This window comes from Wasmannia auropunctata, unplaced genomic scaffold, assembly GCF_000956235.1.
Source record: "Wasmannia auropunctata unplaced genomic scaffold, wasmannia.A_1.0 LD336053.1, whole genome shotgun sequence".
In the NCBI taxonomy this organism is placed as follows: domain Eukaryota; kingdom Metazoa; phylum Arthropoda; class Insecta; order Hymenoptera; family Formicidae; genus Wasmannia; species Wasmannia auropunctata.
Window position 1 is genome coordinate 1,698,559 of NW_012026837.1, and position 23,594 is coordinate 1,722,152.

Consider the following 23,594-nt stretch of genomic DNA (forward strand, 5'->3'; position numbering starts at 1 on the left):
CTTAAATATAAGTAATCTACTATAAATATTATCCAAAATTTCCAATTCTGGGCATTGATTTGAAGTGTGTTTTCACGTCTATTATTCTTTTTTCATGAAGGTAGAAAAAAGAATATGCGTAAATTACGTTTTCTTATCTGTTTGTCATACATATTGAACATGTCAAATGCAAAATAAGCTTGAAAAAATTAATGCAAAAAATTATCTTGTTTCATTTTCCTTTTCACAATACAGTGTAAGCCCTCTTTAGATATTCCATAAATTATCTTAAATTTCAAGATATAATCTACAGTTTTATGTGTCGCGTTTTTTTTTAAGTATATATAAATTTTACATATTTTGAATTCCTTAAACGTTTAAACGTTAAAGTTTACGTAAAAGATCGGTAGATAATAACATGATGATTCTATTGTATTCTATCGTATTCGATAATATTGTTTTTTATTTTGCATTTGATTTACATATTCCAGGTCATCTAGAGCAGACTTTAACGAATGACGAAGCACGTTTCGCCGTATTATAATAATAGCTAACGAGCAAAATAATTTCCCGACAAAAGTATACGTGTTTCGAAATAGGTATGATTATTTATTCCCGATAATAATAAATTATCATAAAGTATCCGGTACAAGTCAGACTTATTATCTGCTCTTATTTTCGTTACATCTGGTTTACATATAATACGAATACAAGCGTTGATCCTCGATCATTTCGTGAATATGAACGCGAGACAGTTATAGAAAGAGCTTGAGACAATAAAAAATGTTTTATAATCAGCTCGCGAAAATATCCCGTATAGAGATTATAGATAACATAATACTTGATAAGATCATATGAAACAGTGACCGCTTATCATACTTCAAAAGATAGGGTAACTGTCCCTATTAGTGTGCTTTTATATTTAAATAAGTCATAAAAATAAACTGGTACAAATAAATAGACAAAGTATTTTTTTTTAATTAAGTTAAATTATTAACTTAATAAAATAAAATACTTTGTCTATTTATTTAAATATAAAAGCACACTAACAGTACACCTATATAAGGGACAGTTTTCGAAAATAAAACGATAATCGTCTTATTGATAATCGCGGTATTAATGTACAAATTGTACACGATGTTTGCGTAATCGTCATTGCGTCACACCGTTTGTTTATGCTGGATTACCTTGCGCCATTGCAATTGTAAATCGTTCTCTTATTGTTTGCACTTCGATAAAATTTATTATTAGTTATTATTGCACTCCTCGTGAATTTGTTAGCAATCTGTAGACGCATCGTCAACATTTTGCTTATTAATTGGGACTGACAATTAACTTCCTATTCTCTCGGCGATCCATTAACTGATCGCGCGAATTCGAAATGCCGCGCGATGTGAGGACTTAATTATATTTCTAATATCGGAAAGAAAGGCAGGAAGTCGAACAATCTAATAAAACAGCAACGGATTTCGCATAAAATGGAGCTTTTCCCATGAAAGGAAAAAGTCCATTTTACGCGAACTTTGTTCGTATTATATTACAAAATATGCAGACTTGTACTTTGACCATTATTGACGATCGACGCATAATACGATGATTACGCCGAAGGAAAAAAAAACTGCGAAAGAAAGGTGCAAGTTTTTGTTCGTCGGATCGAGAGTTAATTTTTCATCGCGATTTTCTGTTTGCGCAATTTCCTTCACTCGCCTCGAACAGAAACCAGTTTTGCGTATTCCGCCGCCGACTTCGCTGATCGTGAGTTTCAAGATCTCTGCAGGATCCCGGTCATCTCGCAGTTATCTAGACTGAGAAACAGTTATGGGAAAAGAGCCTGACGATCGTCGAACGGAAAGCGTTTACGTGTTAAAACGCGCACGCGAGAAGAGCATTCGCGGGACTTACTTGCGCGATATACAAGCGTATATAATTCTTGAACTCTGGACGGGGAGTGAACGACGTCTCTTATCGCAAAGCACGCGGACTTCGAATCAAACGAAGATGTTGAAGAATTTAATCAGTGATGAATATGCTTCCTTTGTTAGCTCCCCGGTACAACTGGCATAATATGTATATCTTTTGTCCCGTGCGCTGCTTTAATTTGTGAAGCATCGGCCTTCATAATAAGGTGATAAAATTGTTAAATCGTAACTGTAACGGTTGTAAAAGTACGTGCAAATATTACTCGCGATATACACACTTTAGGCGCCGTGACTAGGATAAGTAACGTAAAAAATTACCATGTTATCCCTTTGCTGCGGGGCCTGCGGGCCGTCTGCGGCTTCTTGGTCTCGACGATATCCGCAGCGCCATCTGTACGTCCCGCACGCAACACATTTGCTGAAAACGTCGATAATACGGATAGCGAGAATTTTACAAATAAGAGAAGAAAATCCCTATTTGCTGCAATACTAGAGACAAACCTGCGTAGGAATAAATGAGTGCAGAGATGCCAATCGTCAGCACTTTACGTGATAAAATTTGAAATAATAAACACCATGAATCGTCTCGACAATCTCGAAATTATATGCTTAAAAAAATCTTCACGCGTAAAGGTATGTAACTGATGTCGAATCTGATATCTGATATTTTCAATTTGATATCACGAACGATATCAAATTGAAAAAACAAAATTTTAATTAATTATTATACGTATGTACATACGTGATAATGCGCGGACATTAATTTTTTTCATATTAATTCTTTTCCATTGATCACGATAAAACAGCAACGAAAAAATAATTGTAAATTTCGTAAATACGCTAAGAAAAGTATTTTCTTTAGATTTCATTATGGATGAGACGTCAGATGATGTTAGATCGACGATGAGATGTGTTTGTAATGTGGACAAAGTAAGTGATCATCTAATTCGATAAATACTTTATTTCATTGTTAATTATTGACTGGATTTGATGTTGGAAACAAATATGATAATTATTAAAGAACCAAAGAATTAAAGAATTAATTTTTAATACACGCCGTATTAAGAGTACGTGTGTTTTGAGGTTAATGCAGGTTATGTTATTACCTTGCCGCTTGCGTAATATTTCTATTCTAATTTGGTTGACCGTGTCTCCATGCGTGTATTGCGTAAAATTTCTGAATGAATATCGGCATTATATAATATCTATCAAGAAAAGATTGAAGATGCTAATTATTCACTCGATGGAAACTAAAGGAAAAAAAAATTCTGACTGAATAATTTTACGTTTAGCAAATCAAGTAGTAGATATTAACTTAATTAAGTGAAAATGTTATAATATTGATTACGCGCGATCAATATTATAAACATTATAAACAATCAATAGTGAATTAAAATTTGTAGCAGCTCTGAACTGTAATAATCAAACTTTTGTCTCTGTTAAATAATAATTTTTATTTAAGATATTTAAATCAGAATTGAATTATTTAAATACTTTGTTATGTTTCAAGATTCTAAGCTGTAGTTCGTTTTATTTTGGATGTATAAATCGGACTAATAATTGGCTTATATATTAGACTATTAGAATATTATTAGAAAAAATATTAGAAAATTAGATATATTAATGCTAAAAAATATAGTACATTCACATTTAAATTTTACTTAAAGCAATCAAATCTCAATCACAGATCGATTATTTGCTCTTTTTTTTTAGGTGGATTATAAAAGAGAGATATCGAACGACACAGTGGGGAGGAATCATTACTTATTTGGATTCCGATTGGGTGCATGGATAACAGGTAGTTTTCCATAACAGAGAGATAGGCTGGCTGTGCCTAAAACATAAAAGGACGACCGAAAGTGGGCATGCTTAGTGATGATGGAAGAACAGAGGGTACGTTGTCATACACTACAGATTACCATCGAATGAGTAATAGCTGATTGTGTCAATTAATCCCTATCAGTGACATCTCATCTATTGCTTTATCATTATCAGAATTGTATCAGATGCAAAAGGAAAATTGGTAAGTTCTCGACGCGTTCTTAATCTTTAAAAGCAAAAATTTAATTGATCTGTACGATATGTTCTCTTGACTATTAATAAAATGTAAAATTGAGAATGTCACAATTGCAAGAAAAATTAAATTTGTAATAGATACTTGATGGAATTATTTTGTATTGATCGAAATCTCTGATGCCAATTGCGACATATAATATCTTACAGCATGAGTAATAAAGGAACATAATGTAGATATGTTTCATTTATATCTCATTATTATATTGACTGACGATATGAGTAACTAATATAGCGAGATTCATATCAACTGAATATCAACTGAATTTGCATTAAAATATTTTATTATAATTGGTTTAGTATTAATGTGCTTATATTTCTCTTTCTAGATCCTGTATGATATTGCCTAAGTAAGAAGAAAAATCCAATACAAAACGGAGCTTTTTGGAACTCTTGCGCAAATTTCACGTATTTGTTACATTAATTACCAAGCATGAAAATGGCAACTGCTCTGAGAACAATGAGCTTTGTGAAATTAAGTCGGCAAGGTCTAAACATGCGCAAGTATGGTGAGTAATATCTTTCATTTACGATAAAAATATCCGTTTCGATCGTTTAATGTTCATATTAACTATCGCCTTATAACTATTTTAAGTTGTTTTATTGTATATTATTATTAGATATCGTGTAAAATTAATTAATTTACTATCTTTTCTTTTATTAATGTAATTTACATTTAATTAATTAAAAATAAAATTACATTTAATTTTTAATTTAATATAATTAAAATACAGTTATTATATTCACTTAAGGAATATTTACGATTTCATGACTTTAATTATCGAGAAAAATTTCATCGAAAATAATATATGTATATATATTATGTGTCGTAATTCTCTTTTATTATATATAAAAAATATAAAATACATAATCTATTTTGTCTATTTCTTTAAAATTGTGCAAATCTGCTAATTAAAAATGAAAAATTTATACAAGCCTAATTAATCCTAATTAGAAGCTTCACAAAAATAAGTAGAAATTTTAAGAATTTACGAAGTACATGTGAAGCATATGTACAAAATGTTAATTTAAATTACATTAAATTATAATAAAAATACTAAGTATATTTTATATAATTAAAATGAAAAATGTAATGAAATACACACATTAATGTCATAATCTTAGAATAGAACTACTGTATTTTAATTATCATTATGTGAGAAGTGACCATAAACAATAATATCTGTTTGGTCAAAATACCATAAATATTTACGAGATACTTAGAGATTTATTTAACCTTCTTTATTATTACGCTATACTTAGACAAAAAATATACGTTTTTTTATGCGGGGCTGTATCGCAAATCAATTTAAACGACAAAACAAGTTTGGTGGTTGACGGTGCGGTCAGTTGCGCGTTTTCCAAGTTAGACGACACGTAAGACGCACAAGATTGTTGTTATCTTCCGTAAGATTATATAAAAAATACGGATCATTCTCGCCGCAGAAGACGACGGGAGAATGATGCGCAATGAGAAATGGACAGAATTGCGAAAGCGCGAGATGTATGTTTGAACAAGAGACTGACATAAAAAGTAGTAAAGCCACCGCCTTATCGCGTTCGTATCAGCATTCTGAAGCAGTAAATACGATCGTTCCAACTAGATTGCTGCTTCGAAACGCAGAGGAGCAGAGTAACTTAAATAATCCGTTTATTCGTACGCGAAATGACTGATACATTTGACTTGCGCGTATTGTAAGATAATCCACGTGATTCGTTAAACCAATTGTCGAAGTTGTTTCTTTTGTTCTTTCGCTCAGCTGTTAAATGTGCATTATAGAACGAAAAACTGATATTTTTATTCCTGTTCGTATTCTGCAGTGAGCGATCAACATCTCGCGGACGGCGAGGTGAAGAAATCAAGGATCTCATTAAACATCGATACCAACATGCTGAAAATCGGTTTTCTCGGCGGGGGAAAAATGGCCCAGGCTCTCGCCAGAGGTTTCATCCGGGCGGGTAAATAACTTTTTCTTGTAAAATTTAACGACATATAGTTTTTCATTTAATGTACAGGCTTTAACGATATACGAGCTATCAGTTATATTAATTTGATCAACGAAGGTTTACTAAAAGTATCTCGGAATGTTTTTCGCATTTTCTTTTTTCCACGAGATTTTTCGCATTTTACAGGTTTAAGCAAAGGCGAAATGATGCTGGCCAGCTGCCTTCCAAATGACATCGGGAGTATTGAGACTTTCAAGGTGAGATGATAAACTATGATGTCACGTAAGAAAGATTTTGAAGATAGAACGAAGGGTGCTTTGTTTATGTTTGTTTGTTGTTTGATAAGAATGCTGCGGGTTATAAGGCGCAATGTCTTAACGTGATAAATCGGCGATAATAATCGATGAATTCTTTGTGATACTTGTTATTAAAAACATTTAACAAAGAGAAAGGATATTTGCGCTTCATATCGCACAATGTTTTGCGAAATTTTGAAACTGGAAGATTAACTTGATCAAAATACTTATTACGAAAATCATTAAATATTTGAATAACGATGAATTATAATTGTGTTCCTTTTTGATCAAATTTTTTAATGGGATTACTTCTTTCGATATCTGTTAAATAAATCATCACTAAAAAAATGTAGTTTTATAATAAGATATAGTTTTACGTATATTTTCTGATCGCGCATCTGTGTTGCATGCTTATCGATGGTTATCTATTGATCGTGCGACATTTTCAAACATTTCATATTTATATTAGCAAAACACGTATGCGAATTCTAGAATTGAATCTAAGTTCTATTTGTATTTACTTTGTTAGATGTCAAATTTATCAGATATGGTCGAAAGAACACATAGACAGATAGTAGAGTTTCATGTTTCGTCAGATAAAAATGATGTCATTATGTAATATTTCGAGATGCTTGTCCAGATAAAAATAATAGATAATTATATGAAAAAAATGACGTTTAATCAAATTTTAATTAAAAAAAAAAGTTTCAATTCCCGAATAGTGTATCGCTCTGTATGACAAATGTGTCATTAAGTGTTAAACATTTGTATGTCTAATTAATTCAACGTTTTCAGGAAATGGGATCAAATACTGTTTTTACGAATACACCTGTCATCGATCACGGTGACGTGCTGATCCTTTCAGTAAAGCCGCAAGTTGTACCGAAAGTATTGCCAGAGTTCAAGATACACGACAACAAAAAGTTAGTCATTTCAATCGCCATGGGCATCTCCCTGGCGTCACTAGAAGAGGTAATATTTCTGCGAGCGAACAAGACTTCGTTAACGCGTTATGGCCTATCGTGCAAAGGAAGAAGAGAACATACTACAGAGAAAATATTTTCAGGCGTTGCCAAAACAAACACCTGTGATAAGAGTAATGCCGAATACACCTTCACTAGTTGGCTGCGGCGCTACGGTGTTTGTGCGTGGAAAATGCGCGAGTGACAAGGATGCCGAGATCACGGAGAAGCTATTTTCCGCCGTAGGCATCTGCGAAGAAGTTCCGGAAAATTTCATCGATCCCGTAACCGCCCTGGCGGCCTCCGGTCCTGCTTACGTTAGCAAACGTTCCATTAGTTTATTACGAATAATCTGCAGTTTTTATATAATTATTGCAATATATCAAATTAAATTTCGAAAATAGAGAAACGGAGAGTGATATTTTTATAGATTTCTTGTTGCAATTTTCGTGTTGCATGATTGATTTAATTCACATCTTTAAGAGACTAACATTTTTAATGAGAAATGGAAATTTCTTTAGATATATATGATAATCGAAGCAATGGCCGATGGGGGAGTAAAAATGGGACTTACTAGGCCCATCGCGTATAAGCTTGCTGCACAGACTGTCTTGGGCGCCGGTACTATGGTACGCGAGACGAATCTTCATCCAGGACAGCTTAAAGACGATGTGACTTCACCGGCAGGTCAGAATTTATATACAATAAATAAAATTCATAATTTCCTTCATCTAATATACGCTTTCCTTTAACCTGCAGGCTGTACCATAGCTGGTATTCATCAATTAGAAAAGCATGGCTTAAGATCGGCATTAATCGACGCTATAGAGGCGGCAACACTTCGATGTAGAGAAGTTAGTTCGCAGGCAGAGAAAAACTAGGTAATATAAATCGATATAATGATAAAACGACGATATTTATTTAGTCAAATAATTATCGTTATAATATTGACATTTTTCAACGAGGATCTGTAAAATATTGTAGATAATATTCATCCAAAAAGTCAAATGAGATAGGATATTAATATTTGAAGACATAAATCTTAATTAGATTTTAGAATGATAATTGAGATATCCCTATTCTAAATTAAAGGGATGTATTTACCGATATTTTTAATTATTTAAAGAAAATAATGACTTGTTAACTTGGTAATTTGCTTTATAATTAATGCAAATGATGTAATAATGACCTTGTGATAATTTGAAATTTTAAAGAATATTGTTATCAATTATTATACTAAACTGTATTTGCAGTTTAAAATATACTGTTGGTCTCTCTAGAAGTTTGGTGCGATGTCGATGGAAACAATTTTGTAAATAATTATTTTAAGTGCTAGCAGATTGTCTTTTAATTTGGAAGTAATTTTTTTAATGGAAAATCGAAAATATAGATCTGATATTAAATGATGATAATGGCTTTGAATGCATTTGTACTTAGCTGATGCTATTTTTATATGATACAAACAATTTGGATTGCATTTACAAAATAAAAACTACATTGTACTTTTATAAATTTAACAGTTTAAATAATTATAAAGAAATTATAATAATTAATGCTTAACTAAGACTGACATTCAAAAATTATCGAGAAGATATAAGGAAGTTTCATATATTTCTAATCTATTAAAATTAATATTATATTTAATATTAAATGTTAATTTTTAAATTAATATTTAACATTTAACATTGTTAAAATTCTTTGATGTTATTTAATTTTATTGATTATGAATATATTATTATATATTAGATGATTATGTATATACCATATAGATTATTTGATGCGACGTTCTGCTTATTATTTAAATAATTTTTATGGTAGGAGCTATTGATAAAAATGATTACAAAATAAAATATCAGTTTAATGTATAGAACAAAGCATACTTTTCAATATGTATAGAACAAAGTATACTTTTCAATATGTATTACATATATATATTATTACATCATTTAATATTATATTTTAATGTTAAGTAATGCCAATGTGTAACGAATTTCTAAGTATATTAATAAATATGTAAATTCCGATGTTGAAATCAGTGTCGCTTTTATAATCATCAGGCACCGGTATGAAAATATATTTCTACATTCTAGTACAACTAACGAACCTATTTCTCGCATTCTTCATCTCAATTAACGGTCGACATTAGTTTCCTTTCCTTAGCTTGCGCACGTTTAAATCCGAGATTGAACTCCGTCTTAAACATTTCCCTGTAGTAACTCTCCTTCACTATATCACTTTCAGGTACACCCACCTGTTTGCACTTTAACACGTAGGACTTGTGCATCGCAGCTATGTTTAGATTCGAGTCCAAGTAACATCTACCACTGCGATTCTTAGGATCCGTCGATTTCTCGGTCGGAAATGATCTAATGTGTTCGCGCACTCGCTCTTTCACATCCTCACTCTTCTTAGTTTTTGGCGTGTGTCTACCTCTTTGGTCCGGCCCAATGATACCACCTGGCGACATTCGTTTCTTCTCCATCACGTGCCGCACGAACTTCTCGGATATCGCGAACGTACTGAGAAACATCAATTTGCACACAATGATGAATTCGCCGTTCAACAGGAGAGAGTAAGTGAAGGTCACGTGCCGGCATCTCGCCGAAGAGCGCTCCGACTGAACGTTGTTGCGCAAGCGGGTACGTTGTTTTGGAGATTCTTTGACGGACAATGCGATATACTGCTTTCGTTGTTGCCACGTACAGGTCCTCCAGAAGGCCTTGTGCAATTCCTCGCGGTCCTTCTCGTTTATCTTGTCCGCGCAGTGCATTCGACAGACGCAGGGGTGTCCCATCTTTTTGGCTGGCACTATTTTACCTGAGATACACGAAATATTAATTTTTCTTTTGATCTGTTAATTTAACACTTAACTGCGTTCATTGTCTCTGCAATTTACCTCCGACTCCAATGTATTCCTCCCCTTTTAATCTAGCACTTTTCTTCATGTTCACCTTCCAATTTTCGGGCTGCTTTAGACGTTTTATAGATTCTTTATGTTCCTTCAATGACTTTACGTCCTTTCGCTGTTTAGGTTTGATTGAACTTTCTGTGGAATCCTCATTATGTACCAGCAGTGGATCTTGTGACACATCTGTTGACTGTAAATCCGTATCTCCTGTAATAACGCACAATTGTAATGAAATTTAACAGAAATTGGAACATGAGCGTCAATCAATAACTTGAAGTTATTGATATTTTTGTATTTTTTCCTGCAACCTTATTAGACTTGTCTAAAATATATTGTAAAAATGTACCTATTAACAAATAAGTTTCTACAGCTTCTACAGGTCCCATCTTAGATTTCGATGTCAAATTTACATCCTCGGTAGCGGTGTCTCTGAGCCACATTTCATTCGTTGGCAATTCGTTCGAATTGCCCGTTGACACTAAAGATAAACGAGAGAGAGTGACGATAAGTGTCTGATCGAAAAAATTATACGGAAGGTGCGGAGAAACGATCGTTCACTTACCTGTGCTGTCAGCATCACGCTTGTAGAACGCGGCCGAGGCGTTTTGCGTCTCCTGCTGCCTACCGTCCGCACTCCTCTCTGCCAACCAGTCTTCTACCCTCGCGCGTTCCCCGCGATCTGTTTCTCCCGCGTTCTGCTCCATTCCGCGCGGATCGCATCTTCCACGGTCGGTGGGTTGATTCGCGTCTCGAGCCTCGCGCGACTGCGAAACGTTACCGCGCGATCGGAAGGCGCAACGGCGACGACGGCCGAGCGGGCGTAGAGGTTAGGTCGCGTTCCGTCGCTGGACAATTTTCCACGCCGGGCGTTCGTGATCGCGGAAACGTCGCGGACGTTCCTGCGCGTCGGACGGATTTGACTCGACGTGAACGTCGAGTGTATTCCTTTTCAGAACGGACGTGTCGTTCGCGGCACGGCGGGTACAATACTCCGACACGAGTATCATCGTGAATTGTAAAATTGTCGATTTTATTGATACTTTAGCGGGCTGCGGGAATCAGCGGGAATTGCGTAGCTCGGAAGGCAACTTATAACCAACGACATCTCGAGACAAGCGGCTGAAGCGAGAAGAGCAATCCGGGCGCGGATGGATGGATAACTCGAGAAGAACGCGCGCCAAAGCACGGGAAAATATTTGCCGGAACATAAATTATGTGCCCAGAGATTACAGCAAGTGATTATTAAATATCAATGAAGTAACATATCGTGAAAAAATGCGGACGTTTCGTGTGCGTGACATTGATCATGTCGAAGTATCTCAAGTCTCTTCGAGAACAATCGTGCCGATAAATATCAAGTAATTTAATTGTATTCAAAAATGCGAGACCCTGCATTTCTATTGGCCCGTCTTGACGCAGTGACGCCGCGCTGTGATTGGTCCGTTTCAAAAGTTTCGAGGCAAGCCGGAGTCGGAGCAGTTCATTGTGCGCCATGGCGAACCGCGAACGCGCGTCCGAGTCGCTCCGTATTTCTCGCGATTGTTTATCGTTCTAAGGTGAATCCCGCGCGCGAGAAATTGTCGGGAGTGTTTTTCCGCGAAGCATCGTGCCACATAGAACGTCGCGTATGGTCGTTATTGCACGTTCGTGTCGCGATCTCCGTATCGATAAGCGTCTCCGTGCGCGACTGCAGACGCTAACGTCTCGGCGACATCGAGCCGCGACATCGATAATGGATTTTTCATACTTTGAGTGTGCCTGACGTGGAAATCCCTACGACATCGTGACTCCGAACGCGTATCTATTTCGTTCGTAGCGGAAAATCGAATCCTGAATACAATTCATCGCGAATAATACTGTTTGGTGCAGGAATGCGCGACAGATATATCAAGTGAGCTCCGCGCGATCGTAGCAAAAAGCCGAGAAATCTATCACGATTCGATTAGGATTCTTTTCGCCGATATTTCTTCCGAGATACAACGAAGAAGCTCGCCCGATATTCATGAGATTTCAATCAAGATTGCAAATTTTTGACAATGAAAGTGCAGCCAGAGAGAATTCTCTTAGGCTGGTGCAGTCCTCGGATAGCATCTCCGAGAATTGTACGTGTGTACTTCGTGTAAGCATTACATCTGTTCGATGTAAAGAGCTTCTTCGAAATCAAGGCCCGAGAAGCATATCTACTTCATCTGTAACGGAAACATTCATCCTACGGATGTAATTCATCGTACGCGAAGTGATGCGAACGCGCGAAAGCTTATCAAGTGAGCTCCGTGCGCGAGAGACAACGCAGTTCGAGCGGCGACCGACAGATGTCCCTGTTCGCCGCGGCGGCGGCGGCTACGCCGGCGGGCCACGTGACCCCGTCGCGATCCACCATCTTGCGTGTGTGTGTCGCGGACTTGGTGGTGCGCGTCCGCGAGTTTCGACGGGACGCGCGTGATATGCGTGAACGTGAGGGTACAGCGAGGCTCCCGCGGAAGGCGTACGACGGAGGCGACGCAACGTGACGACTCGACTCCGAGGGTGTCCGGCGCAGGCGGTGACAAGCGGCCCGGCGAGGGTGGACGACGGTCGACGACGCTGCGGAGCACATACACAGGGCGTCCTCGGTAAGTCGTTACTACTTTTCCAGATCCGTGATTTTCACGCGTGCGACGCATGCGAACTTGCGCGTAGTCTCGATGTTGTCGATCGTTCCCTCCGCCGCTGCCGCGGACCTCCGGAGCGGCTCGCGGCGAGGAACTATCACGTGTCACGGCGTTCGCGTCTCGAATGGTCGAACGTGTGTGCGGCTGCCTCGTACATTTGGTTTACCTAACTTTACCTGCTTGAACATCAGCTGTGTGCGCGTCCGTGTAGCACACCTCAGCTTCTCTCGATGTGTCGTAAAGTGGAGGACAAGCCGAAATCGATCGCGTTTCCGTTTCGCGAGCGGGGATCCCTAATGTGAGATTTGTTTTTTTTTGTTTTTTTTTTTTAGATTGAATAATTATGTATTTTGCAATCAAGCGGGACGCTTACGTCAGCGCACGCATGATCGACGGACGCTTGCGTATGAGTGAGAGAAATAAGCTTCGTGAAGGTTGCACGTGTTACTTCAATGTGTAGAGCAATGTGATCACTCCGCAAGAATTTTGCGTTCGCTCGTATACAAATATGTACATGATGTGTCGATGGTGGTCACCTTTCATATTAGATAACCTTATACGTATATAACGGACATACGGCAAAATTCCTTATACGTAACACACGAATCAGGGAAGGAAATATCGAGGATACGTTTAAGAAAACAATTGATTAAATAAGGGATAAAGATTCGAATCAGGAATTAGGAATAAAAAAAATTAGTTTCCAAATAAGGAGAACACCTCTGATTCAATTTCTTATTTCTTTCGTGAAGCATAACTTCTCTATACTTTGCAGCTATTTCTTACTCCTAACTTTTCGCGTTTATTTCTTTAATTTATTTATTTATTTATTTATTATGTCCAAGTCGTAACGATTGTTCGTGAAGGCTGAGTTACGAGTCACTCACGGAGCCTTCGATAGCTCAGTTGGTAGAGCGGTGGACTGTAGTTGAACACGTGGAGAGAGACATCCATAGGTCGCTGGTTCGAATCCGGCTCGAAGGATTTTTTTTCCCGTCCGCGATCTTTTTGGCCACGCGTTTCATTTTCTCGAGTTTCTCACTAAATAAGAATATATACGTCATTACTAATTTCCACGTATTTTTGTCAAAGAAAGGAAATTATTGATAACAAATTTTACAATTTGATTTTTTAAAACTTTTTTATTTTACATAGATAAATATCTGATAGATAAAAAAACTCTCTGTTAGTCGTTAGTTGTTATTCAGTAGAAATATTAATATTAACAATGAAATATTAATAAAATGCTTTTAGTGTATTAATATTATCGAATGTATGATATTTTATATTTCATAAAATTTTGAACTTTGTCCTACTTTTTTTTCTACTAAAATAATTGATGCGACGGATCAATTAAGTCTGTGAATATAAAAAAAAATAGAACGTGGAAAATTTGGAATTCTCTGTATATTGCAAGAATATTAATTAATGCATTAACGCGTTCGCGTAATCTGGTTCAGAAAATGAGAAATCACATTGTTATCGTATATATAGAGCTCTATGCCTGCCGATAGCAACGATATCGCCCGGACGGCACACGAAGGACACCGTAATCTAAACGGACGAGCTAAAAACGGACGGCAGCGAACGAATGGGGGGACTATGAATATTCGCGGTTAAACGGATTAAAGGCCGAAAAATATCCATATTATCGGACATATGGGGATGGCCATAAGGCGCAGTCGCGCGCTCGCGATATATATCCGCGGTAATTTATAGCCGCGTTCTAATCGTCTTTTCCAGCTATAATTTATTACTACTCCATCCATATTTATTGGCGCTTCGGCCACTGCATTCTGGCCGACCGTCAGATTGGTTATATTGTTGGCCGCCCGATACACACTGCAATAAATTATCCAGCGTGCGAAGGTGCGACGGCTGACGCGCACTGATAGATTGCGGTAGAGAAGAGAAACGATTTATTTAAGCACTGCGGTATTTTACACGGCCCGTTACAATTTTCGATGTATAACATATATATATGATTTGGGATATATGTACAGTCTGTTTCGTAGGCTGCGAATTAAAGCGGAAGAAAAGTGCAAACAGAGGAACAATCGTCGTGCGTGAAGCAAAGATTAATTCGATCAGTGTTCGTGAAAATGTATTTTTGTTGATCCAAGACACTCGGTATATGTCGCGAATATAATCTATTAATAATTGTCGAAAAAAAGTATAAAACATACTTGGTATTTTTTTACGCGTATCGTACACGAAATCTCAAGTGGCCAAGCGACGTGGAGTGACAAAGAACAGATAAATCACTCATTATCATTGGCATTATCGAGTGGCTGCCATCGAAATTATCGGTGACTTTTGAATTTTACTCGATATTCGGTTGGCTTACTTGATTTTATATCCGACGATATTCCTTTATCGACAATCCATCGCAAATTAAATGTTTTGCACAATAGCGCGGTTCGTGTGTGTGCGCGTAGCATCAAAGCTCCACGCGGGGCGACGCGACGCACGCATAATTTGCGTGCACAGATGCGTGCGAGCGTGCAGAGGAATCGTTTAGTTTAATATCAATTTCTGCTAATATCTCGCTTGCATTATTACACGGGTGACGTTTCGCATTGATAGTAATACGTACGCTCGACATGCCGTGATACGGCGTAATCTGCACGGAAAAAATTAGCGATACATTTAAATATTTATGATGCTGCGAGCATTGATTGACGGCTGATAATTGGTAATGCAATTTTTATATATATTTAAAATACTGACGTGTAACGTGAGCGAAAAAAAAACGATATGTTAGAAATTTTATCTCCTATCTATACATGGAACGAATTAATTGCCGAATTTATGATCTGAAAAACGTTTTATTATAAATTAAAACATTGTACATTAAAAATTGCACTGTAATGGACATATAAAATGTTATCAATATCGATGCCTTTCGAATATAATGATAAATAGATGAAACATGTATAAAAAATAAATAACAATTGTAGTAAAAATGATAAAAATTTCTTTGCGAGAGAGCAAATAAAATTGGGCGATTAAATGTTAATACGTTCGATGAATAATTAGAACGACACACAATGAAAAGAATGTCATTGAATTAAATTTAGTCAGGCGGATAATTGAATTTGCAAACACGTGACTCTCTTTGCCGCTTCTTTGACGCGATGAGACAATGGGATCGAGTTTTACGAGTTCGCGGCGGAAACGAGGTGCTCGTCGTTCTTGCGTTCGATCCGCGTGGGTGTGCACGCACGAGATATTTCGTTCCTGTTCAGTGGCATAGCGCGTAATCGGCCGTTAAATTCGCCCGGTGTCGGCATGAACGACACACAAAACGATTCAATTAGCGCGTTCGGCTTCCGGCGCGGCGCGTCACCGCGTGCGACATCGATACTCCCGTCCGGTCGCTTCTCTTCCAATTTCGCGCTCTCATAAAGGTATGTGGCGCGGTGGTCGTTTATTGTTATTTAAATGACGAGACGCTGCGTCCGAAATAATTTGATCGCCGCGACCGAAATTCCGGAACACGTTTGACGGACGGCTGCGCCGTACGTTAACGGGCAGAAGAACGGTCGAACTGTCGGACATTCAATATTTCGAGTGTTAACATATACTCGCGAAATCGCGACGCACGAATAAGCGACCTGCGTGTTACTTTCAGAAATGTAATTATACGTCCGGTGATTGTGATAGTTGAGATATCGACGACTACTCAGTATTGAACATTTCTGCGAGGAGATACACTCCAAATCCAAGTGTGTAAATCTCTAGTCACATTTTACGCATTTATACGCGTGTTATATTTTTACACATTTTATCTGTGTTTTACACAGTGAATGCATATTTTTTTACACGCTTACACATATTATTGTAAAATTAACCGTGTAAAAATATGCATTTAATTGTGTAAAACACAGATAAAATGTGTAAAAATATAACACGCGTATAAATGCGTAAAATGTTACTACAGATTTATACACTTGGATTTGGAGTGGATCCGTATATACGAAAGGAGGAATGCTTCAATTCGGAAGTGTACAAAATCATAAGTTACTTGCAGGAATACCTTTGCAAATGCAAAATTAATTTTGTCAGAATGCGTAGATATTTTCGCGAAGTGAAACGGGCGAGCCCCGTTTTCCGATTCGAAGTATTGTAACGGCGGCGGGTCTTTAGGTCGCGTTCGCATCGGTATTCCTGATAGATTTTGTCTCATCGCACGGCTACGTGATCGTCGTCGAAAGGTATCATTTATATACTCGAGGATCCACGGTTAGACATCGCATCGCGTCAGCTACATGAATTATTAACGACGGGCTTGCAACGGGGAATTCCCACGGTGCGGCAAGAGACGCGTATGTCGCCGAAACTCTCTGTGAGTTGTGTTATTAGTTCCCGCCATTGAAAGGCATGGGTCCTCTCATATCGCGTCCGTCCGATTATCCCGCGCTGCTATACAGAGCGATATCATTTTCGACAGACGCTGCGAGGACCGCAGATGAGTTTCATTTCTGCTTTTCTATAATTAGCGCATAAAATTGCAGATGAACATAAAATCTATTTCTTTCCGCGTTTCCGAGATAATTCGATTTTTCTACGTCGGACTTAACGATGGACTTAATCTAAATTGCCGCTTTCATTAATCACTGCGGAATGTGAAGTAAACCGCGATACATGCGAGAAGATAAAAGAGAGTAAATGGAAAGTATAAAAACAATTCGCGTTTGATCGGTCGTTCGATTATCGAGAAAATTGCACAATAATAATTTTTAGTATAAAGCTCTACGATTTTGCTTACCAATGTAAAAAGTAAGTTTAACGCAGTTTTCGCAGAAAACAGAATTGATCACGAAGTGCAAGTTGCACGATATCGCGATGAAAGGATTTTTCTTTTCAGTTTTCAATCTTATGAAATGTTAACGCGTAATTCGCATTCGCGCAGGAACTGAATCGCCCTGTAGGTATATGTTTGAAAGTGCCACAGGGGAATAACGCGGATGGATGCGGACGTCGACTTACAACCTACTATCCGGATTAACATATTATCTCTCGTCTCAAAGGGCTTTTCATGTCATTAGGTAAGGCGGATCTGCAATAACAATGATTGTTGTGCTTGAGGAGGTTTGCCGCAGGGCTACGCGCCTTCTCCGTAATTTCGCCTTTGGCTGATGCATAATGTATAATTTAATTTAATGTAATACCACAACGTAATGTCAGCAAACGCGGAATATTACGGCGGACGTAAGCAGAGCATAGTTAATAGTTGCTAATTGATAGCGAAGCATCGCGCACTTCTCATGTGACAACAAATTTATTATATTAATTGAAAATTTGCAAAGTCTTATAAAAAAGAATATATTTACAATCCCATTGTAATGGTGAACGAATTTTGTAAAGAAGAAATAAAATATTAAAGTTTTTCATCTCTGTAAATCTAGCACTCTCACTACTAAAAGAAAGTTCGATTATACACTGTAATTAAGTGCTCATTTATTGCCAATTTATTGTTCTAATCGCGAATTTATTCTACCCATTCGCAAGAAATTAATGTCAAAAGTGAGGGTGCTGACTTCATGTTACCCTTCCATTTTCGAAAAACATAGCAATAAATTAGCAATAAACGAGCACTTAATTATGGCATACAGTCGAACATTTTTTTGATGATAGGAGTCTTAGGTTCACAGAGATAAATTTTAAATGAATAGTATTAATAAATGAGCACGTGTGTCAAATGTATTTTTGTTGAAATGTTATAACTTTATTATCTATTCGAGTCTTACAAAATTTTTACGCGATATATAAAAGTAGATATTTTTACAATTAATTTTCTCAAAATACGAACAAAGAAAAAATGTACATTTATGATCAGAGGGGGATTAGCTTTTTCATCTTGTATATAGCTATGTTATTAAACTCATCTCACTGTCGTCTGACAACTTAGCTAGCCAATAACATGTAGATTAGAACCGAGACACGTCGGAGCCTTGGCGGCATTATCATCTTTATCGTGCGAGACAAAGAACGAGGAATATCGGCTTCATTGGCGAACGTGAGCGAGGGCATCTTCTCGGTCACGCTCCGTTTCATTCCGGGTTCGCGTGCCAAGAACAGTTTACACGGCCGTCCTGGAATCGTAGACAATAGTTTTACGCTTTAGACATGCCCGAAGTTTGGCGTTTGGCAATCACGCGTGGGATGCATCATTGTTACGATTAAATCTAGAGATAAGAGAAATTCTGATGTAAACGGGTTATAACCGTGTGCTCCGAATAAAATTTTTTTCACGGATGGATTTGTGTTGCGCGAGTTTGAAAAGTTCGGGAAAAACGCAGGAGCGCGAAAACAGTCAGAACGAGAGTGATTAGCGGCAGAATTTCACGTAATAATTAATTCATGAGAAAAACTTCGGACGTGTGTAACCGAGTCGCCAGATGTTTCGCATCGGTTCATGAAAATTTTTTTCGTCCGTGTAGTTGCTGCGGAATCGAAAAGTTGAATAAAATTGTCGCTGTGATAATGATTAATGAAAGAATGTCACGTGATAATCCAGTTGACATATATCTCGCGCAGCTTATCGAATATTTTTTTGTCGCGATATATTCGTCGGTTTATTAGTGGAACTTCCGGCGATGATCGATCTAACGATCTAACGATAAGTTCGTCTCGTCACTAATTCTTCGATTATGAACAAAATTATACATGAATTACAGAAGCGGCGAAAATCCAAGTAAATAAACTGCATCACTTTGAATATGCCTGATGTACTCTGGGGGAAGCTCTATTCTCTTGTCGAAGAATAGGCAAATATGCGAAACTACGTAGAAAGCGTAAAGAAAGTTGCTGCATATCGATGTTACCATCTACAGACGGAAAAGACGTTAGTCTAGAAACCTCCTTGAGCCATAAGTATTTCTGGGATTCGCTGAAATACGTTCCGTGGCACTTTACTAATTACGGCGAATCAAAAGCAGCTGGAGAAGTGCCGATAGCACAGCTATAAATTCATTCCGTAGACGTCTTACGCTAAAACTTGTCCTCGATATTGCCTCCTATTACAAAGATACGCCCGAGGTTCCTGAACCGAGACGTGAAACAATGAAATATTAAACGCTGCAGTATTCGAAAATGTTATTATGCTAATTAATAAAAAATTGTCCATTCAATTAATTAGAATGACAAATACTGTTAAGTCTTTTAAATGAGCCAAGAGAAAAATATGGAATAAAGAAGAAAAAGAAAAATATTAGAAAAATATGGAAAGAGAAAAATATTCCATATTTTTTTCTTTTTTCATTTTTTTTCTTTTTTGAGCCACACACATTAATTATCGTTAATCAGTTAATCATTTATTATTGCATATTTTTCTACACTATAAGTAATCATGTAAAGGTGTAATGTAATCTTTCAGAAAATATCTCCAAAAATGCATTTAATGAGTAAATTGAGATATTTATGATGCCGAATATGAAGAAAGTGAAACTTTCAAAGGATTGTGCGACAGTGCAACGTTTAATCTCGGGGTAGGTTGCGCCGGAAGTTGATCAGATTCGCGAACGGTGGACATTGCGTTAATGAAATTGTCTAAGTAACGGCCGCGCATAACGCATCTCTCGGTATATAAAGTGTGATCCCCGGAATCTTTACTGTTATGCAAATCGGGAACGACGCGAACCCGGAAGGAGGGCGGGTAGGAGGGGGGGACGACGACCGAGGTGATTCACGAAAGCGTTACGCGACGCCGCACCGGGTCCGGTAACCCCCTAATTTTAATTAAGATCGCTATCAATTCCGCCCATTCTCAGCGCGGCTGGTAGCTCCTTGTTTCCCCGCTCGTTTCACTAACCCACTTTGGCAGTTTCTTTGTTACGGATTGCGTGTATTTCCCGGCAAGGACATCGAGGTATATTACCGGTGATGTAAAAGCTCCTTCATTTTCAACACGTAGGAACAAGCACGTATTCCGCTCGAATTTGGCACGGCAACTGTTTTTGACGAAATGTGCTTTTACAGCGAGGTATATTCGAGGGAATAGACGGCAACTCATTAGTATAATATAACCAAAAGCAGTAAATTTCTATCACATATTCCATGTTGATTGCGTTAAAGTGAGCCGCGACAAGCTTAATAGACATTTAAAGTGTAGATATTCCAAATTTTTTCTACCTTTCCAAATTATATTTGCTTTCTTGATACAATCCCATCTAATTTGCTATTTTTCATTGTATGTGTGTGGTCATATGGCAATTTGCTCGTACAAAATTTACGACCGCCACTATAGATACAAATGTAGGCATTCCAAAGTATGTCTGGCTCGAAAAAGGGTGCCTGCGTCTAAGGTACTTTATCATATAAATGTATATATAATATGTAATACGATTGAGATATTTCTTTCCCGTTGTGCAGTTATTCGGCACTCAGTTTCTCAATATTGGTACCTCATGGCCGGAGAACGTCGACGTTTTCGATTAGACGAAAGGATCCCTGTCCCGAATCGATTGAGATTGTGTCCTTTTCATTCTGTGTTGCCGGATTCCGACGCGCAATCCGGTTCCCAGTCGCATCCCAAACAAATATCAGGAGCGACCAATATTGATTCTGTCGTTCCTGCTTTTCTGCGCTTTCGGCGTTCCTTCCTCGTCACACATTTCCTACAACAATGGCTCTGTTCCGAGAGGGAATTTATGTCCGCGTAATAAAATGCTTTAAAGGCTTAATCCACGTCTGCGGATATCTACGTGTTCGTACGGTTTCAGTCGCTAGGCGTTTCCTCTCGGAGATTTGTATAGCTCTTTAGACTTTACGTTTATAGTTTTCAGATTGAAAAAGTGTAAGATTATAGAGCTGTTACTTGATTAAAACACGTACTTACGATTTTCATGATTTCACAGAGGAGCGTAAGATCTCTTTAAAGATTCCGAAGGGATTTTTAATTGGACAAATAGTATTTCCGTAAAAAAAAAATTCCGTAATAAATAATAGTTAAACTTTTATTTAAAATACCGATGATAATGCTATATATTTTTTCTTTACTTTCGATAATAAATAGTCAAGATAAATCTAATACATACACATGAATGTGTACGTGTAAGCAAAGTTTCTGTAGAGACACTTGAAGCACGTAAAATTTCGTGATATTATCGGTGGAGAGGAAAAAGTCATTTTATCACGTGGAATTATACGAAATAAAACATTTCGCCGGGTATAAGAGACGACGAATCTGCTGATGCTGCGAATATATTCGACCGCGTTGCGCGGCGATGCATTGGAGGCTCAATTTCAATTTTCCGCCCTTCGGACACAGGCTGCAGCAGGTTGCAGCTTGCAGCGTCGTGCGACTGCAATCGGCACTCGTGCCGATATGCGGCGGTGCCGAGGCAATATTCCACGAGGTGGTCCTTCCCTAATGGCTAATAAACCAGTTCTCGATAAATTCTCTTTCCATCTCTATCTCTCTCTTCCTTTCTCTCTTCCTATTCTCCTATTCTAATATCCACCCCCTTCGTTCGCTTTACCTCGCAGATCCGCGCGGACACTCGTCTCTAGTGGATATTCGGATCGGAATGGGCTAGCAGCCAATATCGAAGCATTCTCCTGATAGTCGTAACCGTCGTCGTTCAGTTTCCGCACGCTGTCTCTTGTATTCGCTTTCGTTATCATTTTGTGCGGCTTGCGCAATGAGACAGGCGCCGCGTCAACGTCCGGTATTGTAAAGATTTGTAAAATTTAATAAAAAATTTTCAACAAGATTTTCGAATAAAGTTTTAAGCCGAGAGTGACTTTTTCCGATTAAACACGGATGTGAAGCTGTACGGGAAAGAATTATTTGGCGTTGCAGTAATATCGCTGTTGTCGCAACGTTGTCGTTCTGTAATGGATATAACAGACTTTAATTCCGTAAAATCAGTATCTGACATTACCAAGAGAAACGAATTGATATTTTTACTTTTTACATGTATATAGTCATGTCAGCCGTAATCATATCGAGTAATGCATGTTGTGGCAGATCCATTGACATGTTGGAAAACCGAGAAAATGCCGCGATCGCTCTCTCGATGAAAACTTCGATGGTTTTAATATATACGCGAGGACAGATATTACGCAAGAACGTTGGTAACGCTGATAACGAGTATCGGGATGACGGCGTGACAGTTCTCGAATACAAATTGACAATCAGGCGAACATTGTACCGTACCGGGTCGTCCTGGCGAACCGACTTCAGAAGTTCCCTCGGCGGCTTCGTTCGCGCCGACATTCGTCTCCATTGAATATTCACCTCGCTGTCGGAAGCCAATATTGAACTTTCCGATAACTGCATTCCACATCATGTATCCGAGTTCCTTGACCGGTTAATTAACCAAAAATGATTGGAGCGTCATTTGAATTTCGTCGCGCTTCTGATTCTCGGATTTGTCGGCAAAATTATTTGATCGAAGCATTTCTTAGACGATCGTCAAACCACCGACATGTTAACATACGTAATTACATAATGATAAAAAAAATGGATTCCAAATTGATAAAATAATTTCTTCACGATAAAACAAATGAGAAATTTGAATCACTTGTGGTATAATAATAACGTTTATAATTAAAGTAATCTAGTAAGTTTAGTAATTAATTATTTATCCGACATAAACCACATTTAAAATATTTTTTCAAAATAAATAATTTAAAATAAGTTCAGAAGCGGTGAACATGATATTTGTAGAACACGATGTGCTTATTATTTTCATTATAAAATATTTTCTCTGACAATTTAAATCCGGTCGATAGTAAATCTCACGGTATTACGGTACGATGCGTTTTGCTTGCTTTCGTCCGGAGAAACATCGTGGAAGTTTCAAAATCCTCGCTCTTGTTCCATTTGCGGGCACGTTAGCGATCGAAAG

General features: G+C 37.6%; 4 protein-coding genes, 1 long non-coding RNA gene and 1 other non-coding gene across 11 annotated transcripts in view; 3 read left to right on the forward strand and 3 right to left on the reverse strand.

Annotated features, from left to right (window-relative positions):
* LOC105450995 (transmembrane protein 135-like) overlaps positions 1-2,192 on the reverse strand; it is a 9,029-nt gene extending 6,837 nt beyond the window's left edge. The window contains exon 1 of the mRNA XM_011691168.1: positions 2,053-2,192. Within this exon, the coding sequence (XP_011689470.1) occupies positions 2,053-2,088 (36 nt within the window). The 5' untranslated portion in view covers positions 2,089-2,192. The remainder of the gene's footprint in view (positions 1-2,052) is intronic.
* Positions 2,193-2,444: 252 nt separating this feature from the next.
* LOC105450994 (pyrroline-5-carboxylate reductase) lies at positions 2,445-10,360 on the forward strand. 5 transcript variants are annotated; one of them, XM_011691163.1, is made up of 11 exons: positions 2,445-2,531; positions 2,761-2,828; positions 3,612-3,791; positions 3,862-3,921; positions 4,301-4,480; positions 5,793-5,930; positions 6,105-6,175; positions 7,010-7,186; positions 7,281-7,493; positions 7,698-7,863; positions 7,936-8,583. In XM_011691163.1, the coding sequence occupies exons 5-11, from the start codon at positions 4,405-4,407 to the stop codon at positions 8,055-8,057; spliced, it is 963 nt and encodes a 320-aa protein (XP_011689465.1). In that variant the 5' UTR covers positions 2,445-2,531; positions 2,761-2,828; positions 3,612-3,791; positions 3,862-3,921; positions 4,301-4,404; the 3' UTR covers positions 8,058-8,583. The 5 variants fall into 5 exon arrangements, with proteins under 5 accessions (XP_011689465.1, XP_011689467.1, XP_011689464.1 ...); XM_011691165.1 differs by having other exon boundaries at positions 3,894-3,921; XM_011691162.1 differs by having other exon boundaries at positions 3,612-3,921.
* LOC105450993 lies at positions 9,014-11,153 on the reverse strand. Its single transcript, XM_011691160.1, has 4 exons — positions 10,647-11,153; positions 10,431-10,562; positions 10,073-10,291; positions 9,014-9,993 (listed from the first exon to the last, which is right to left on the reverse strand). Exons 1-4 carry the CDS (start codon positions 10,786-10,788, stop codon positions 9,302-9,304), a joined length of 1,185 nt encoding a protein of 394 aa, XP_011689462.1. The 5' UTR covers positions 10,789-11,153; the 3' UTR covers positions 9,014-9,301.
* Positions 11,154-12,469: 1,316 nt separating this feature from the next.
* The window catches only part of LOC105451001 (von Hippel-Lindau disease tumor suppressor), a 43,589-nt gene continuing 32,464 nt past the window's right edge, over positions 12,470-23,594 (forward strand). Inside the window, exon 1 of the mRNA XM_011691173.1 lies at positions 12,470-12,696. The gene's annotated coding sequence lies outside the window, so the exon portion shown is untranslated. The remainder of the gene's footprint in view (positions 12,697-23,594) is intronic.
* Positions 13,627-13,719, forward strand: Trnay-gua. The gene is made up of 2 exons: positions 13,627-13,663; positions 13,684-13,719. It is a non-coding gene; the product is annotated as a tRNA-Tyr (tRNA).
* LOC105451000 lies at positions 18,509-22,935 on the reverse strand. Of its 2 annotated transcripts, none has more exons than XR_974533.1 (5): positions 22,652-22,935; positions 22,221-22,573; positions 21,777-22,115; positions 20,872-21,356; positions 18,509-18,926 (listed from the first exon to the last, which is right to left on the reverse strand). It is a non-coding gene; the product is annotated as an uncharacterized LOC105451000 (long non-coding RNA). The 2 variants fall into 2 exon arrangements; XR_974534.1 differs by lacking the exon at positions 18,509-18,926 and adding an exon at positions 20,510-20,690.

What these genes read in the sequence shown, in the direction of transcription:
- LOC105450994 (XM_011691161.1), top strand. Translation starts at nt 5,442, where the DNA reads ATGAGAAATGGACAGAATTGCGAAAGCGCGAGATGTATGTTTGAACAA. An exon ending in TCGAAACGCAGAGGAGCAGA is followed by an intron (nt 5,605 to 5,792) that starts GTAACTTAAATA and finishes CGTATTCTGCAG; the next exon opens with TGAGCGATCAACATCTCGCG. An exon ending in CGGCCTCCGGTCCTGCTTAC is followed by an intron (nt 7,494 to 7,697) that starts GTTAGCAAACGT and finishes AAATTTCTTTAG; the next exon opens with ATATATATGATAATCGAAGC.
- LOC105450993 (XM_011691160.1), bottom strand. Translation starts at nt 10,788, where the DNA reads ATGGAGCAGAACGCGGGAGAAACAGATCGCGGGGAACGCGCGAGGGTA. An exon ending in GCGTGATGCTGACAGCACAG is followed by an intron (nt 10,563 to 10,646) that starts GTAAGTGAACGA and finishes GTTTATCTTTAG; the next exon opens with TGTCAACGGGCAATTCGAAC. An exon ending in GGAATACATTGGAGTCGGAG is followed by an intron (nt 9,994 to 10,072) that starts GTAAATTGCAGA and finishes CGTGTATCTCAG; the next exon opens with GTAAAATAGTGCCAGCCAAA.